At 40.9% G+C, this 19,192-nt stretch overlaps 1 protein-coding gene across 2 annotated transcripts; it reads left to right on the forward strand.

Moving 5' to 3' along the window:
• Positions 1-8,505, forward strand: FAM111A (family with sequence similarity 111 member A). Of its 2 annotated transcripts, XM_023507837.1 has the most exons (5): positions 1-25; positions 926-955; positions 2,151-2,237; positions 2,704-2,786; positions 5,910-8,505. In XM_023507837.1, exons 4-5 carry the CDS (start codon positions 2,709-2,711, stop codon positions 7,665-7,667), a joined length of 1,836 nt encoding a protein of 611 aa, XP_023363605.1. In that variant the 5' UTR covers positions 1-25; positions 926-955; positions 2,151-2,237; positions 2,704-2,708; the 3' UTR covers positions 7,668-8,505. The 2 variants fall into 2 exon arrangements, with proteins under 2 accessions (XP_023363605.1, XP_012667890.1); XM_012812436.2 differs by lacking the exons at positions 1-25; positions 926-955 and having other exon boundaries at positions 2,233-2,237; positions 2,672-2,786.
• The last annotated feature ends 10,687 nt before the right edge of the window (positions 8,506-19,192 follow it).

Below are 19,192 nucleotides of genomic sequence, written 5' to 3' on the forward strand. Positions count from 1 at the left end.
GCGGTGAGCGAGTCGACCCCGGACGGTGAGCGAGGCGGGGGCTCCGGGCAGTGATCGAGGAGGCGGCCCCGGCGGGGAGCGAGGCGACCCCGGGCAGTGATCGAGGCGGCCCTGGGCAGTGAGCGAGGCTGGGGCCCCGGGCGGTGAGCGCCCAGGAGCTGGGGTGGGGCCGGGTGCGGACGCTGGTGCGGAAGGGAAGGGGTCTGGGGCTTCCAGGCCAGGGCACTGCCCATCTCGAGGCCAGGAGGACGCAGGTTTTACTTCAGTGTCTGCTTCACGTCCTACTGTGTGCTCCAGGAATCTGGACAGTGGGCTTACTTGAAGTTAAGGGTCAGCCTTGATCCTCACCTCTAGAAAGCAGAGAAGAGAAAGAGGGAATAGAGGTAGGGACAGAGGGAGAGAGGAAGAAGAGAGAGGTTGGAATAGACAGAAATTCCAAAAGGGAGCTGTCAAGTAGGCTGGCTGGAGATGGGATCCAGCACAGGCTGGATTGCTTTATCCCTTTCCTGTAGAAAGTTTGGGTAAGGAGAACTTGACTTTCATCTATAAAACACAGGAGGGATTAGGATAGCTAAGGGCTCTTTATATTTTGACATAACAAGGTTCAGTCTGGATACCTGAAACAATCTGTGAAGGGGGAAAATCGAGGGTATTTTCTTAACCTCTTGCCCCTTTCCACTGTGATTGCTCAAGCACCTGCCAGTGGACTACAGAATACCTGTTTCTTTCTGTCACACTATTTTCCTTTTTATCTTGTGTTTGTTAGTGACCGCTAAAGCACTTGTATCCTCTGAAACTGCACTAGATGAGTCATCATAAACACAGGAAACCCCCTGATTTTCTTAATTGTTAGGCAATTGTTGCCTTCAAGAATATTACAGGATAGCTCAGTTCCTCAATGATGTATCTATTTTTGTTTCCCCAGGTTCTCTGCTGTTTAAAAGGTGTCCCTGTGGTGAGTGTACTGATATTGATAAATATGGCCAGCTTGGAATTTATTGGGCCACCTAGTACTTGCCAAGCACTGCCTCAAAGGCTCTGCATGCATTGTATTTTTTAATCTTCACAATAACGGAAGTTGATTCTAATACCACTTCCTTGTGTTGTGAGAAAAATGAGGCAAAAGGTTATTAATTAGTAAACCCCAAGTCATGTAGCCAGTAAGTGGTGAGTTCATTTTAAACTCAGATGGTCTGTAAATACTAACACTGATATAGCACTTTGATATTCATTATCTTATTTAGAAGCATTGCCTCTTTTATAAACAAGAAACTAGGTTCAGAAGGTCATGGATTTCCTCAGTAGCTCATTACCAGCATGTGAGAAAGCCAGGTCTGCAGGTTCCATAGTGGAATTGTTAAGAGAATAAACATAGTCTTTAGATAACTTCCACTTGACAAGAGATTCAGGGGCTAGAACGTAAGTTAACATGTGAGGAAGCGACCCAGGAGGTGAGCATCCTTGAGAAACAACTTCTCAGTGCTCTTCAACCAGTCAATGCCTCTGGAATAAAAGAGCCTTAAGAGACATAAGTCAAGGCACCCTGTGTACCTCAACTGTACCTTGGTGTGTGAATAAATTAGTATTGTGATTATATAACAAAAAGTACTTAATTTGTAGAGATGGAAAGTGACCTTAAGGAAAAGTATAAGCTATCTATTCAAGTTCTTTATCTTGTGGGGCAATAATCTAACATTTAAATACAACAATAATACCTACCTTATAGTGTTGTACAGATTGTATCAGGTAGTTCATGAAAAGCCCTTTCATGGTGCACAGGGCAGAGTGCACCATCTACCTACTGCATTCGCTCAGTGAATGCATCTCTATAAATGCACGTGACAGAGGGCCTGCCACGTGCCAGATGTTATTTTAGGTGCTAAGGCACTAAAGTACCTAACGCCTAAAGCTGCTGCCCCCAGCAGGATTGCTCTTTATAGTGGTGTTTATCACTACTGGAGATTTCACCATTTTATTTAAATTGTTCATTCTATGGAGACATCTGAGGAAAGAGAGAGGAAAAATTATCTCTCTAAACAAAAAAAATTAAGGTAGCTACTAAGGTTCCTCGCTATTAACCTGGGGCAAACATTTCATATTTCTTTTTGAAATCTTGTTCCAAATTTGTTGTGTCATCTGTTCCTATGCAGTTCTGCCCCCTCCCATTTCCCCATCTCTTGCCTTCTCCATCTTCAGTGGCGACTGGATTGAACTAAGTGGTGAATTCACTGAGCAATGTAAGTAGAACACCTCTGTGAATTCTCCCACTGCAGACTCTTCTATAGGATGTTGTACTCACATTTGGATTCTAGCTGTGCCATGTAGCTCTGGCCTGGGGCTGGAGCTGCCTTCTCTAACCTACACTTTTCCCATCTGGAAATGCACACACACCTGCATTCCATGGAATCTGTGGGATTGGCAATTAAAGGTAATTTTTGTTAAGTGTTCATGGGGGATTGCCTGACAAGTAGTCTTGTGTACAAGAGAGTTTTTATCATTGGGGTGATTAGAGTTGATGAATAATCTCCTTGCTAACGTAACATCTGAAGAGAGAGTGAGACTGGAGCTCAAGGGAAAAGGTGGGACATGAGACTCCTGTCCATCTTTTTCCTCTATACAATTAGTGATAGCCACAAAGAAACTGCTATAACTTGAAACTTTTTGAAATTAGTGTCTTGGCTGAACCATCTCTTCTTCTTCAAGCCATCATGAGTGGCAAGAAGCGCAGATCACAGATCTCAGTCGATGCAAAGAAGAACAAGAAAATCGATGACTATTTTTCACAGGTATGTCTGTACGTTCTATTTATGGACTACAGTCATCCCTGGGTGTTCATGGGGGATTGGTCCCAGGACCTCTCTCAGATACAAAAATCCTTGAATGTTCAAGTCCTTTATGTAAAATTGCTTAGTATTTGTATAACCTATGCACCTCCTGCTGTATACTTTCAATCAGTGGTTCTCAACCTTCCTAATGCCACAGCCCTTTAATAAAGTTCCTGAGGGTCACAACCCACAGGTTGAGAACCGCTGCTTTAAATCATCTCTGGGTTACCTAAGGCACATAAGACACAAGATAAACTGTTGTGTGAATAGTTGTTATACTGGTATAAAGTTAAGGAATAAAGACCAAATCCAGAAGTCTATACATGTTTAGTAGAGATGCAACCTGACATTTTTTCCCCAAATATTTTTGATCAGCCATTGGTTGAATCTACAGATGGGAAACTTGCAGATACAGAGTAGTGATTTTATACTGATATTAGCCTTAGCTATCTTTGGCATTAGGTTTTATAGTTCTTTCTGCCAACAAATTACTTCATTGTATTGGGAGTACTGAATAAGTTAAAATCTTTCTCATCTGTTTTATCCTTTCTGTCCTTGAGGATGGCTGCGTAGGAAGAGAGTTGTAATACATATTTTAGTCATATCAAGGTAGCCATTAATAAAAAGCTATTGTAATATTTCTTGAATAACAATAAAAAATCAAATATAAGATATTACACAAAACTATGAAATAAAAGCAAAATTAAAGCTATTTTGTAGCATGAAAAATACACCATTCCAGGCTCGGTGCCTGTGGCTTAGGCAGCTAAGGTGCCAGCCACATATACCTGAGCTGGTGGGTTCAAATCCAGCCGGCCTGCCAAACAACGATGGCTGCAACCAAAAAATAGCTGGGTGTTGTGGTGGGCACCTGTAGTCCCAGCTACTTGGCAGGCGGAGGCAGGAGAATCGCTTGAGCCCAGGAGTTGGAGGTTGCTGTGAACTGTGACATCACAGCACTCTACCCAAGGTGACAGTTTGAGGTTCTATCTCAAAAATATGTATATATATACCATTCCAATGTGACTAATCTATTCAATCATAATAATAACTACATTTGAATAGTGCTTTACCTTGTATAAAACACATTCTATATATTTATTCATACCATAACCTAGTTAGGAAGGCAGGGAAGATTTAATTATTTTCAATTTGTTTATGAGGAGGAGAGAAGAGAAATGAATTGATGCTTAAAGAAGGAGCAAAGTGAAGACTTAGATGTAAGTTTATTAACAAGCTGTTGGGGCTGTTTCTACTAATTGAGCTCTGTATCATAACAAATCATAAGTTTTTTTCCTAAGTCTACAATGCTCCTTGAATTTATCAAGAAGAATGGTAAGCATTTGAGCATGTGACTTAAAATTCTTCAACTTTTCTTTTTTCTTTTCTTTTTTTTTGAGACATGGTCTCTCTCTGTTGCCCAAGCTAGAGTTCAACATCGCTCACTGCAACTTCAAACAAATGGGCTCAAGCATACCTCCTGCCTCAGCCTTCTGAATACCTGAGACTAAAGGCATATACCCCCATTGCTGGCTATTCCTTGCAAGAACAAGGTCTTGGTCTTCTTACTCAGGCTATCTCAAACTCCTGGCCTCCCCATATGCTAGGATTACAGGCTTGAGGCTCTGCACCTGGCCCTTCAACTTGTTTTCTTTTGTCCTGGTTTCTAGAAACTAGAACTAGATAATCCAAGTATCTAGAATAGCTCTCTAGATTTTTTTGTGTCCCACTCAATGACAGAGTGAGCAATAACTATATACCGGTACTGTCCCTCCTCCCCTTTCAAAAGCATCTAGGAATCTGTCCAGGAATCATTTCAGTATACTGGAGATCTATTATGGTGCTCCCATACGGTGCCCAACTTTTATGTTTCTGCCACCATTAGGCTGAGAGGATGCTCTTTGAGAGTTTTTATGTATGCGCAGAGTAAATTTATATTACCTTAGGGTTTTTTGTTTACTTATTTTCTTGATCTGGAATATTAATATTGATGCAAAGAAGGAAAACAAAATTAACCTATCATGTGCCCATCATTTAGCTACAATTGTCACACTTAATCTTTACAACATCCCCAACAATGTTATCCCCATTACCAGTAAGGGCATGGCTGGCATATGAACCATAGCTATTGGTACCTATGCTGTGATGAATATGACTTGGGAATCTTTTAGACATAGGAATCATATACCCTAATTTTTCACTGAGTTTCTGCTGTTTGATTAATTATCCTTTTTTAATTATTCCCCCTACCACTAGTTCTTAATATAATGCCCTGTAAAAATGGGACTTATGGATATTAAGTTTACAAAAAAGAATACACATACCAGTCTAATGGAAAAAACATGAGACTAGGATTTGGAATTCTAACACTTTATTTTCTGGTTATTATATGGCCCTGAAAAGGCACCTACAAGGAAAAGGTTCTGTGTCTCAGTTTCTCTATTAAAAAGGAAGATAACCTATTTTTGTCTCCCCTCCATTTCATAGAATTTTGGTATTAATTCATGTCACAGAGGAAATAATTTGAGTTCTTTGCATGATATATGCTGGGTGAATCAAAGTTCTTATCATTAGAAATAAGTATATTATTATGACCAAATGATTAGTTAAATAATGATGGCTTTTTAAAAAATATTTAATGCCTGATAATTCATGGTAGCTCATTCTTGCTGACTTCACTGTTTTAAGAACAAATATTTTGGTATGATTCATCATTATGTTTAGTAAAAGTCAAAATTATGTAGCTGAAAATAGTAAAAAAGACCTGAAATGACACTATTTCAGTTAGACAGAGATAGTAGAGTTAAAAATCTCTGGTTTTGATACATTTGGGGAAAAAATTGTGCTTCTTCTCTCATATTTCTCGGAGAAAAAATGCACCAGTATGAAGTATTAAGAGCTTATCTGACTGATGTGACAGGTAGCTCAGTTTTTATTTTGGATCCCAAGTCAAACACTGATTAATTCTACTCACTTTAATTGGTTCTAAGTTTCCCTTAGAAACTTTATGAATTGCATACTGAAAAAAGAAACAAAAAACTAGGGTATCATTTAGAGTTTTAAAATATCTAATGTTGCTTTTAGGTCTCTAAAGAACAGCAGAATAATTCCAGTACTTCTCAAATGAGGAGAGAATCTAGAAGAGGTCCAAGAGATATAACTAACACCCAAGCTCAAAGATTCCATTCACCTAAGAAAGATCCAGAAGACCAGACCACAGCCCCAAATAAGATAATTAATGTTACCTTGGATGTAAACCAGAAGAAACACCAAAAAATGAAACATGTGGTCACAGGTAAAGAGCAGGATAGTTTATATATGGCTCTCAATACTCTTGAGGCTGTCAGAGAAGAGATAGAAACTCACCAAGGCCAAGAAATGTTGGTATGTGGCAAAGAAGGAATTGAAGGGTTCATAAACCTTGGAATGCCCCTCAGGTGTTTTCCTGAAAGCTGCCACGTGGTAATTACATTTGCCCAAAGTAAAAATAAACAGGAAGAAAGTAACCAACTATTTGGCCGGAATGACAGGGCATCTACTGACTGTGTCAAATTTTACATTCATGCAATTGGAGCTGGAAAATGGAAAAAAACGATCGTTAAATGCGGGCAACTTCACAAAAAGGGGTACAAGCTCTGTGTCTATGCTTTCAAAGGAGAAACCATCAAGGATGCTCTCTGTAAGGATGGCAGATTTCTTTCCTTTCTGGAGAATGAGGATTGGAAACTCATTGAAAAACTGGACAGTTTTGTAGAAAGCAGTCAGCCAGTTGATGAATTAGAGGGCAAGCTCTTTCAGGTTGAGGTTATTAAAAGAATGAGCCCCAGGAAAGCAGCTGCTGAGAATTCTGAGTCAGAAGAAAGAAACACCTGTGTGTTGAGAGACTACATTGTAGACCAGTGTCCCAGTTTGAAAAAAGAAAGTGAAAAGATCAGAGAATATTTCAAGAAAAAAATGAAAAAAAGAAAGGGGAAAACATTATTTAAATTGCATAAAACATATTTTGGAAAAGTAACAAAAAACTCTGTTTCGGTTAAAGTAATGAAACGTCTTTCATGTCTCAGTGATTCAGTTGGGTACATATCATGGGATAACAATGGAAATATGGGTTCTGCCACCTGCTTTGTTTTGAAAGGCTTGTTCATTTTAACTTGTCAGCATGTAATAAGTTACATTGTGGGAGAAGGAATAGAGCCAAGTAGTTGGGCAGCCATAATTGGTCAATGTGTAAGGGTGACATTTAGTTATGAAGAGGACTCAGAGAAAGGAAAGAACTGCTTTTTTGTTGAACCCTGGTTTGAGATAGTGGATAAAACTCTTGACTATGCTGTCTTGAAGCTGAAGGAAAATGGACAAGAAGTACCTGTGCAACTATATAATGGAATTAGTCCTCTACCCTCTACTGGGTTGATACATATAATTGGCCACCCACAGGGAGAAATAAAGTTTCGTGATGCTTGTGCTGTGATCCCTCAGTGTCAGCGAGCAAAGAAATGTCAGGAACGAGCTGAGGCTACAAAAACAGAGAATGGTCAGTATGTCCATATGTTTACTCAGAGAAGTTTCAAGAAAATAGTTGACAACCCTGATGTGATTACCTATGACACCAGTTTTTTCTTTGGGGCTTCTGGATCCCCAGTGTTTGATTCGAAAGGTTCGTTGGTGGCCATGCATGCTGCTGGCTTCCATTATACCTACCAAAATGACATTCGTAGTATCATTGAGTTTGGCTCTAGTATGGAATCCATCATTGTTGATATTAAGCAGAGACATAAAACATGGTATGAAGATGTCTTTATAAGTCAGCAGGATGTGGAAATGATGAGTGATGAGGACTTGTGAGAATTCAGTCTGTGTGTTTTTATTAGCTTTAAGGGAGTTGTTATTTCACAGGCATTGATGACAGTTTTCTAAATTCAAAACTGGTCAATATCAAATAAAAAGTAATAATAATGAATGTTACTGACCCTTTCCTATGTCACAGGCATTTTCCTAAGCACATTTAGAAATTAGTCCTAACAACATAATGAGGTGGACTGTAACACCTTAAGTCAGTCAATGTGAAGAGGGATAAGGTTAAATAATAGTTTTATGACACTAAAAGTCTTAAAACCACTGGTACTTTCTCTTCTGTATCATTCCCTAAATTCATTTGCTATGTATGGGGCAGGAGCCAAAACCTGTTCATTTTATTATCTCCAATATCTGATACAGGGAAAGAAGTGCCTGAAAAACTTTGTGGAATAATCAAATTTGGAGCTACGGTAGGAGCTAAATGCTTGATTAGAAATTATCTCAAAATATTTTAGAATTCTCAAAATCTTCATATTACTAAACCTGTCAGAATTATTTGTCCTGAAATTCATGGAATCATATTCATTCTTTTTATAGTAGGATGAGGGGGAATATCTTAAAGATTGTACTTGACTCCTCCACCTCCTAAATGATTTTTTATTTGTGTTTATTAAGATTTATTCTTTGTGCTGTAAAATTCTATGACTACTATCATACAGAATAGTTTCATTACCCTAAAATATCTATGCTTCACCTACTTAATCCCTCCCTGAATCCCTAAAACCCTGAGAACCACTGATGCTTATAACTTTGCCTCTTCCAGAAACATTATATAATTGGGGTCATATGGTATCTAGCCTTTTCAGACTGGCTTCTTTCACTTGGAAATATGTGGTTAGAGTGCCTCTGTGTCTTTTTGTGGCTTGGTAGCTCATATCTTTTTATATAATATTCCATTGTATAAATATAACGTGATGTGTTTATTCATTCACCTTTTGAATGATAACTTACTAGCTTCCAGTTTTTGATGATTATGAATAAAGTTGCTATAAACATTCAATGTGTACAAGTTTTTGTATGAACATGAATTTTCAACTCATTTGGGTAAATACCTAAGAGCATAAGTGATGGCTTGTAAGATTGTGTTTAGCTTTGTAAGGGTCTGCCACTGCCTTCCAAAGTGACCCTACCATTTTGCATTTTCACCAGCAGTGAACGACTGTCCCCATTTCCACATCATCACCAGCATTTGGCTCATCAGTTTTCACAGGTCTCAGGCATACTGGTAAGTGTTGGAATGCTTGGGATTCTTAAGGGAATTCTGAGATTTATTAATGAAATGAGGCTTGGATGATCTAGCATATGTACACATAATTATGGTATCAACCCCTACCAGTCAGAAAAATAGAGCCACTATAAATATTACCGGAATAAGGTATTATATTAAGAATTGGGGGGGTTAATAAATATGAGAGGAGCAGAAAGACTGCAGCTGGAGGATGGATATGTCAGCATATAACATTGAAAAGAGGAGAGAAGTTGATGAATGATGTGGGACAGTCTGAAAAGATGCTGTGTCGTCACCACAATGGTACTAGAGTTCTACTATTTATCAGGAGGTTGTAAAGTACCTACATTAGATACAATGACTACCTTGGTGATGCTACTACTACCAAGGAGTGACAGTGACAAAATCGCTGAGACAGATCCTGACTTTGAACAGTGCCCTGGGAGCTGGGATGTGTATGTGCTTGTGGTTGGTGACTAGCACTGGCCACTGTATGGTCCATTGCTGGTTTCAGCATTGTGTCTTGTAACCTGTGTTAATGTAGTGATATTTGGATGCAGAGCTCCATGCTCTTCCCACAGGGACATTTTCAGAATCAAATGCATAGATTGTGAGGTGAGAAACCAACCAAAGAGTGGAATGTAGGGACAGATAAAAGTATCTGGGCTTCCTCACTCAGGGCCTTGGGCATGGGACAAGATGAAACTGGGCTTTCTTGTCCACACCCCCAGAGAGGTGTGCATGGAATAGAAGGCTCCTTGTGCTTTTATTGCAGTTTTTTGGCCAGGGCTGGGTTTGAACCCACCACCTCCAGTATATAGGGCCAGTGCCCTACTCCTTGAGCCACAGGCACCGCCCTAAGAAAACTCTCCTTGTGCTTTTAAAGAACCATAACTAGGTACAGTGATGCTTCTGCTGTAGCTGCTTGGCATGTTGCCACTTTTGTTCACCAGGGTATAAAGGTGGACAGGACCTACTCTTTGTGTGGACTACAGATGGTGGATGGCAGATTATGGATTGTGCATTGTAGACTGTCTATGGAGCCCAGCTCTCCAGCCACCAGTAAAATCCTGTGTCTAAAAATCGTTTTTTAAAAATTAGCCAAGCATAGTAGCACATACCTGTATTCCCACAAACTCAGGAGGCTGAGGCAGGAGGATCACTTGAGCCCAAGAGTTCGAGGCTGCACCCAATGATTGTACCACTGCACTCTAGCCTGGGCAACAGAGTGAGACCCTGTTGTAATCAGTTCCGTGAACAAACAAAATAACACCCCCTCTCCATATACACTTTCCCTGTATTTTTTGCATGCTTTGGATGTCCAAGCTTCTGGCACTCAATAACCAGAACGTTATTATTTTTCTGTTTAACTGAGCTCTTACCTTTTGAGTTATCTCCCAGAAACAGCAGACTCTTCACAAGATAATAATGCTAAACTCAGGCTCAGCACCCATAGCTCAGTGGTTAGGGCACCAGACACATACTGAGGCTGGTGGGTTTGAACCCAGCCTGGGCCTACTAAACAACAATGACAACTGCAACAAAAATACAGCCAAGTGTCCTGGCGGGTGACCATAGTCCCAGCTATTGGGAGGCTGAGGCAAGAGAATTACTTAAACCCAGTGAAACTCTGTCTCAAAAAAAAAAAAAAAAAAATTCTAAACTGAGCATCCATCACCAACTGTGACTTCTGAATAAGACCTCCTGCACACATTGCTTTCAACACAACCTGCCCCAATACATATGGCCACCATCCATAGCTAACTTGTGACTTATGAATTAGACCTCCCCTACACCTTCTTTCAACACAACCTATCCCAACATACATACCTTCCCGAACCCCCTACCCTCAGTTGGTCAGGGAGACAGATTTGAGGCATTTCTCTCCATCTCCCAGATGACATCATCTGTAATAAATTACTTTTTTTCCTTGGCAATCCTCATCTCAATAACTGGTTTTCTGTTCAACAAGAAATTGGACCTAGGCCAGATCCCCCTTATGGACTTGTAACATCTCAAAAAAAAAAAAAAAGAAGAAGAAGAAGAAGAAGAAGAAGAAGAGAAATAAGAGGAAGAAGGAGGAGGTGGGAAGAAAGAAGAAGTAGAATAATCAGAGGTCAGTGATTAGATTCTCTATTTTCATTTAGTTTTTACTGTTTAAGTTTGATCTTATAATTCATTTCCAATGCCAATCTCTCACACATGGGAATGACTATGTAAAAATCATGCAGGAAAGGGATGTAACCTAATGGAAAAAGTAATAAAGCATTTGAGTTTTGATCCTCACTCCACTCATTGGTAATAAATGGATAAAATAATAAATTTTTCTTCTGTGCCATCTTCAACCCTTAGTAGCATATTTGTCATTCATCTTTTATTCCATTCTTGGAAAGAAAAATGCCAGTAAAATTAAAGTTGTTTATCATCAGCAATAACATTTCTGTGGTCTGATTGTGTTTCCCCCAAATTCATATGTTGAAGCCTAATCTCTAATATGACAGTACTAAGAGGTAGGGCCTTCTGCAGGTGATTAAGTCATGAGGGCTCCACCACCATGAATGGGATTAATGCCTTATAAAGGAGGCTTCAACTGGTTAGCCCTCATTCCACCAAGAAAGGATAGAGGTAGAAGGTGCCATGTATGAGGAACTAACACTCACCAGACACAGAAACTGCTGACACCTTGATCTTGGACTTCCCAGCCTCCAGAATTGTGGGAAACAAATTTCTGTAGTTTATAAGCTTCCCAGTCTATGGTCTTTTCTTGCAGCAGGTGGAACAGACTAAAATAAACATGATATTATGCTTACATGGCTAGCCAACTAATTTTTCAAAATTCTTTTTAGAAGAAATATAGGTCCTTATGAGATAGATGAGGGATAGAAGATTCCCTGGGATCTGGTAGCAAATTCTGTCACCCAATTGATGAGCACAGTGGGGGTGAAGGTGGGGAGATTAAGGGCCCCCACTGACCTATCTGTTAAGGAGTCTAAAGAGTCAGAGGTAGATTTGAAACAAGCCACCCAAATGATTCCTTAATTATTACTCTTGGTAATCCCTTCTGTGCTGGGGCAGGAAGAGATGTCGTCAAGGCAATGAGGCAGCAAACCCCATGGGTCAGCAAAAAACAATGTGGCTATTGCAACTGAATGACTAATTCCGGAAGCTGAAATAAATGAGGTCAGCGAAAAGGATCATACTGCCCAATACATAATTTTGGGATGAACTAAAATATTAGAAATTCATTTGGTTGAATCATAACTACCCATTTGAAACTGAATGCAAATGCTTGTAGCTACTTTCATCTCCGTTTGTACCACTTGATCCTTCTCCTCCCCCCTACCTCAACCTCAGCTGCTTTTGGAGAAGACAATAAGAGATGAGACTGAGATCTCTCTGCTCTCAAAGAGGACAAAGGCCAGGCACACCCATGACCATAGGATGAGGAAATTCAGACAGAGAAGAGCTCAAACTCATGCCTCTGTTGAAGTCAGACACCTGACACTGCCCGACCGGCAGGCGGTGTCGGGGAGTTCGTGATCGGCGTATGAGAGGGAGAAGGAAAGGGAAAGGGTGAACACAATCACACAACCACTCATACAGTATAGGGAGAAGGCTGAGCCGAAGCTGTTTATTTGGGATCCATACAATCTTATATATGGTTAGTACAGGGGGAGTGGTTATGCTGTTCTGACGGGAGGGGCCCTGCGCTGTGCTCTGCGTTTCTGTCTCAGTCTTATACAATGTAGCTAGTTCTATCCTGTTTACTTACCAGCACTGGTCTCTTTATTCGCCTTTTCACGTGGGGGTTGAATTAGGCTAGCACTTCCTCTTACGATGTAGTTTAATATTTCTGTTAACCCTTACAGACACCCAAGTCACCATCCTGCCCTGTCCCGTAAGAGGATGAGATGATGGGCACAGGAGGGGCCAGAGGCACCAAGCATGGAGGGAAGAAGCTGAGGCAGCATGCATAGGGGCGGAACAGGTCTTAGGGTTTGAATGTTCATCAGACACTGAGAGGTACATGGGAGAGGACCTGACACTGGTGCTCGGATTCTGAGCTTGGAGCAAAGAGGTAAAGGAGGGAAAGAGGCTAAGAGCTAAGTATTCCTCCGTCTAACTCCGCTGCCCTCCTTCCCCCACCCCCCTAGATTTTCTTTCCCTTCCACCCTGAACTTTCCTGGGGTCCTGAACAGGAGTAATTCTCGTAGCCTCTGATTTTCATTGTGCTCCTATAGAGGGAAAGCAACCGAATTCAACTGATGGAATGTAGGCAAGAGGTGCAATGGAGAAGGAAGGCTAAAGTAACCCTGTGAATGGGGCTCTTTGCCGGGGAGGCAAAGTGCTGTTGTGAAACAATGTGTTGTGAGCCTACACTTCCCTATCTCACTCTATTCAGCAACTGCCTCACATCAGACATATAGAGAGTCTCCCACCCTGTTTCCCTGTACTCTCTAGATAGTCTGGAAAAAAACAAGAAAGAATCCACAAAATCGAGTGGTAAAACCTATCCTTGGTAAAAGACAGAAAGGCAGCCAAAGTACTCAGGGAGGCCATTTCATAGTACAACGTCGCCCCCTGCTGGAGACAGACACCAAGTATATATACTTTCTTTTTTTTTTTTTTTTTCTTTTTTTTATTGAACGGTAACTATGTACATTAATGCACTTTTGGGGTACAGTGTGGGGTTTTCACATGCAATCTGACCAAGTATATATACTTTCTAAGCAAAGGCGGCGGGCAATTAACTTCAACTCTTTGGGAGTCCCTAACCACCAGAGAAATGCACAAATCAAAACCACCCTAAGATGTCACCTAACCCCAGTGAGAATAGCACACATCACAGAGCCCCAAAACTGCAGATACTGGCACAGATGTGGAGAGAAGGGAACACTTTCATACTGTTGGTGGGACTAAAAACTAATACAGCTTCTTTGGAAAGAAATAGGGAGAATCCTCAAAGAGCCCAAAATAGACCTCCCATTTGATCCCTCAATCCCATTACTTGGGACCTACCCCGAAAGGAAAAAAGGTAATTTTATCACAAAGACATTTGCACTAGATTTTTTTATCGCAGCTCAATTTATAATCACCAAGATGTGAAAACAACCTAAGGGCCCATAAACCCATAAATGGATTAATAAACTGTGGTAAATGTACACCATGGAATAAAAAGACAAAGACTTGACATCTTCTGTATTAACCTGGATGGAGATGAAACACATTCTTCTTAGTAAAGTATCACAAGAATGGAAAAGCAAGAATCCAATGTACTCAAGACCAATGTGAAGCCAGCAGATGAACTAATACACACCCAGACAAGAGAAAAACTCAATTCAATGCAAGTTGGAGGGAGGGAGAGCTGGAGGGGGAGAGGGAAGGTGGGAGAGGAATTGGCTGCTCCTACCTAACGGGCACCATGTAAGGGTATATGGCACACCTCCTGGGTGCAGGACACAACTACAAAGGGACTTTACCTAACAAATGCAAACACTGAAACCTAATAAATTGTAACCTAATAAATCATATTAACCTGAAATTAAAAGAGAAATAAACTCTTCAAGTGAACCGCTGTACCCAAGGAAGCTGCTTCCATCTGGCATTCCCTTTTGCAGATGATTCCTCTGAGACTCACTGGATCCAAGGGTAGGATCCAGAAGGCCTCCACAATTAGATGCAAATAATATATTCAAGAGCTCAGCCAGTCTCTCCTGACATCATCTTGATGTTACAATAAAAAGTGGCAGCTTCCTTTCAGGGATGAAATCTTATCCCTTAGTTTGTCACCTGTGGGGTTTGCCCTACCCTCTGATACAGAATGACATCATCTTAATACAGTCATGGACAAAACTGATTTTAGAACAAGTTAATGAAAGTTAAGGCTCTGTTTACCTCTGGTTGGCTCCACTTCTGGAGTGTGACCCTTCATGGGTCCCAACTAAGGCCTTGGGCTGCTTACTGTGTTCCCTCCCACCACTACCTTATTAAATTCAGAACATCATTTTTATCTTGTCAGCACTGTAAGGCTTTAGGGAACCCCATTCCACTTTTTCTTGACTTACCTAGGTGGACACAGAGCATGAAACTTGGTGTCCTACTTAGGCATTTAAAGGATATGGAGATGATAGTGCCTGTCATGCACACATTTGGTTTATCAGTCTGACATGTGCAGAAATCTAGAAAGTCCTGGAGAATGACGGTTCACTACCATAAAGTCAACCAAGTGGTAGGTCCAGATGCAGCCACTGTGCCAGATGTGGTATCTTTATTAGAGCAAGTTATGTACCTTGACTTGGGTACATAAATAGCCACTGATTGTATGAATTACTTTCTGTTACCATCAGAAAAGGGGACCATAAATAGCTCCACTCACATGGAAGAGACAATAACGTATAGGTTTAAGTTTTGCCCTCTAAGACCATAGTAAATACAATACTCCATTTGTTACAACATGGACAGAAAAGTCTGAACTATTTGTACTTCCTCCAGATCATCACATCCACATCTCATCAATGATACCATGCTAATTAGGGCAGAAAGGTAAGAAGTAATACACACATTGGGGGTGCTGGTACACAAGTAATTCAGGTGGGGGGAGGTACACTCCATGGAGAATCAGAGACCCACTCAATCAGGGGCATGCCAGGATATTCCATCCAAAGTAAAGGATAAATTATTAAATCTTATATACTCCATTCGGAAGAGGGAAGTACATCACCTGATAAGCCTCTTGGTGTTCTGAGGATAGTGAATACTGTTTCAGCCATTTACAGGGGACACGGCAGGCTGCCAGCCATGAGTGGGGCCCAGGTTAGGAAAGGGTCTGCAGCAAATCCAGGCTATAATGAAACCACACTGCTACTAGGACCTTGCAGCCTGGCTGGCCCTATCTGAAGTATCAGATGTGGGAAAAGATGCCATGTGCAGTTTTTGGCAAATTCAAGTGGGAAAATCACAATGCAGACACCCGGGGTTCTGGATCAAGGCCTTCTGCAATGGGGAATTAAATGCCTTTTGAACAAAAGCTCCCGGTGTGCTACCACTGGGCCCTGATGTGGAGGACCTAACCATGAGGCATTAAGTGATTATGCACCTGGATCTGCTCACTTTATAGCCAGCTTCATCAGATTTACCACATCATCACGTCAAGTGTGGCCAAAAAACAGTCTCTTGTAAGATGGAAGTGGAACACCAAGCACTAAACATGAGCAGGGCAAGAGAGCTCAGTGAATTGCATGATAAATGTCAGGAGCAGGCTCCCAAAGACTGGCACATCCTAATGTCTGCCACCTGAAAATTTTAGGTTACACGGAAAAGGGAATTAAAATTGCAGGTGGAATTGCAACCGCTAATCAGCCAACTTAAAGATAGGGAGGTTATCTTATATTTCTAGGTGAACGCAACTGTCCTTAAAAGTGAGAAAAAAGAGAAGGGGAGAGTCAGAGATTCAGAGGGAGATGTGACTATGAAAGAAAAGCACAAAGAGAAACAACACTGCTGATTTTGAAGGAGGAAGAGGGGCCGTGGGCCAAGAAATGTGGGTGGCCTCCAGGAGCTAGAAAAGGCAAGGTAACAGATTCTCTCCTGGAGTCTCCAAAGGGGAACCGAGTCATGGTAATACCTTAATTATAGCCCAGTGAGATTCATGTCAGACCTCTGACCTATTCAGGGCTGTATATGGGCCTATGAAGTGACAGGGAGGAGCAAAGGGGGCCCTGCTCACCTTTACCTTTACTCCAGCCACACACTGGGGAGTTTGCGCTTTGTACCTCTCTGTCCCCTACCTCTAGTTCAGGGCTCTATCAGGATTCCCTGTGGGAGAACAGTTCTGCCAGGGACACAGACTAAGTCCCACTAAACCCTAAGCTACAGCTTCTGCCTGTCACTTAAGGGACTTTACATCCAGGGCCCATAAACAAGAAGAGGGATCAGTCTCTGGGCCCAGGTGATCAACCCAGTTCATCCGGAGGAGAGGGTCTGTGACACAGTAAGGGCAAAGAGGGATGAGGTTTCCATCCAGGTGCTCCATTCATACCCTTCTTGCCCAAATTTGGTAGGGAATAGCTACCATGCTATTCACTAGCATGCCAGTCAAGGTCTCGGACCTCAGAAATAAAGGTCTGGGTCATGCCACCAGGTATGCTAGGGAAATGCTAGCTGAGGTTGAGAGTAATTTGGAATGGATAGCAAGGAAGGGAGATAGAAAAAATCAACCACATCTCAAAATAAGTTGCAGCTATGAATCATCTTACTAGTTTTCCTCTTATTAGTGTCCCCCAGGAATAGAAAAATCTCACTGAAGTCGTAGAGGAATTGTTCTCTAAACATATATGCAGAATTGTAGCCAAATAGCACAAAGGGTGAACTGGGGTGGACATGGTGATGTGCTGTCCAGCTTCTCCCTCAGGAAAGGACTTGTTACCCCTACCCTACTGGGAATGCTGTCAGCTCTCAACACTTTCAGAGCTGTTCCATGATCAACTGAGGGAGATGGATAAAGGCCACACTCACTTGAGCAATTGTAGGCACTATTTTTTTTTTTTTTTGAGATAGAGTCTCACTTTGTCGCCCTCAGTAGAGTGCTGTGGTGTCACAGCTCACAGCAACCTCCAGCTTTTGGGCTTAGGAGACTCTCTTGCGTCAGCCTCCTGAGTAGCCGGGATTACAGGTGCCCGCCACAACATCCAGCTATTTTTTTGTTGCAGTTTGGCTGGTCAGGGTTTGAACCTGCCACCCTCATTATATGGGGCCAGCGTCCTACTCACTGAGCCACAGGTGCCCTCCGAAAATGTGGGGCACTATTGATTGACCTTTTTAGTTCCGGAGCTCCCTGTGAAGGGAAAAGGTGGTAGTTGGCCAGGACAGTGACAGGGCCAAGTACAGGAGGTCCCCAAGACTATAATCAGGTTCAGTAATTTCCTAAAAGACTCGTAGAATTTGGATAATGGTCATGTTCATTATTATGGTTCATTACAGTGAAAGGATACAGATTAAATCAGCAAATGGGTGGGATTTATTTCAGCTACGCAAGCCTGGCTCAACATTCAAAAATATATTAAAGTAGCCTATCACATCAACGCACTAAAGATATAGGAAAGCTCATCTGAGCTTTAGTAACAGAGTTTTTATCGAGTTCTTCTCATAAAGACACAGCTGACCTTAGTCTCCAGATTCTCCATACATGTGTGCCCCAAGACCTCCACCACGAATACTGAATAAAATAGGCTTCAGGGAAAAGAAATGGCCAGAGACAGAAATATTAGATGGATATTATATAATATTATGCCAGAGGAATATTACATAATGATGAAAGGCCCAATTTGCTAAGAAGGCATAACAATCCTAAATATGCAAGCACAAAACAACAAAATGATAAAATACATGAAGCAAATCCTGATACAAATAAAAGGACGAATAGACAAATCCACAACTGTGGTTGGAGATTCAAGACCCCTCGCAAGGACTTATGGAACAACGACACAGAAAATCAGTCTGGATATAGAAGAACTAAAAAAGTCACAAACCAACAGGACCTAATGAAAAATTACAGAACACTTCACTCAAGAACAATAGAGTATACATTCTTTTCAAGTACTATAGAAAATATACAAAAATAGATCATAATATGGGCTATAAAACCTCCACAAACTTGAGAAAGCTGAAATCATATTGAATGAGTTATCTGATCATGATGGAATCAAACTTAGAAATAAACAACAGAAAGATAACAACAAAATATCCAAATATTTGGAAACTAAACAACACCCACATAAGTAGTTCAAAGGTCAATAAGGAAGTCTTAAGGAAATTTAAAAATACATTAAGCTGAATAAAGGTGAAAATAAAACATATTTAAATTTGTGGGGCACAACTAAAGCAGCATAGAGAGGAAAAATTTTAGCACTAAATGCTTACATTAGAAAAGAGGAAAAGTCCCAAATCAATAATCTTAGATTTTACCAAAATCATCTGGAAAAAAGACAAGAAAAGTAGTAGTTGAGGAAGGAAATAATAAAAACAAAAGCATAAATAAAGAGCTGATTGTTGGAAAAAAATTAATAAAATCGGCAAACCTCTAGAAAAACTGGCAAAGTGGAAAGGAGGGAGGGTGTGAGAAAAAGAAACAAATTACCAATGTCAAGAATGAAATGAGGATATTACAACGTGCCTTGAAGATGTCAAAATATAGGACTACAGCATTCATTAAGAAAACACAAATTAAAAGCACAATGAGATATATCACTCAATAGCTATCAAGATGGCTAAAATTAAATATACCGTC

Source organism: Otolemur garnettii, unplaced genomic scaffold (genome assembly GCF_000181295.1).
Source record: "Otolemur garnettii isolate 467f Iridium unplaced genomic scaffold, OtoGar3 scaffold00209, whole genome shotgun sequence".
Lineage (NCBI taxonomy): Eukaryota > Metazoa > Chordata > Mammalia > Primates > Galagidae > Otolemur > Otolemur garnettii.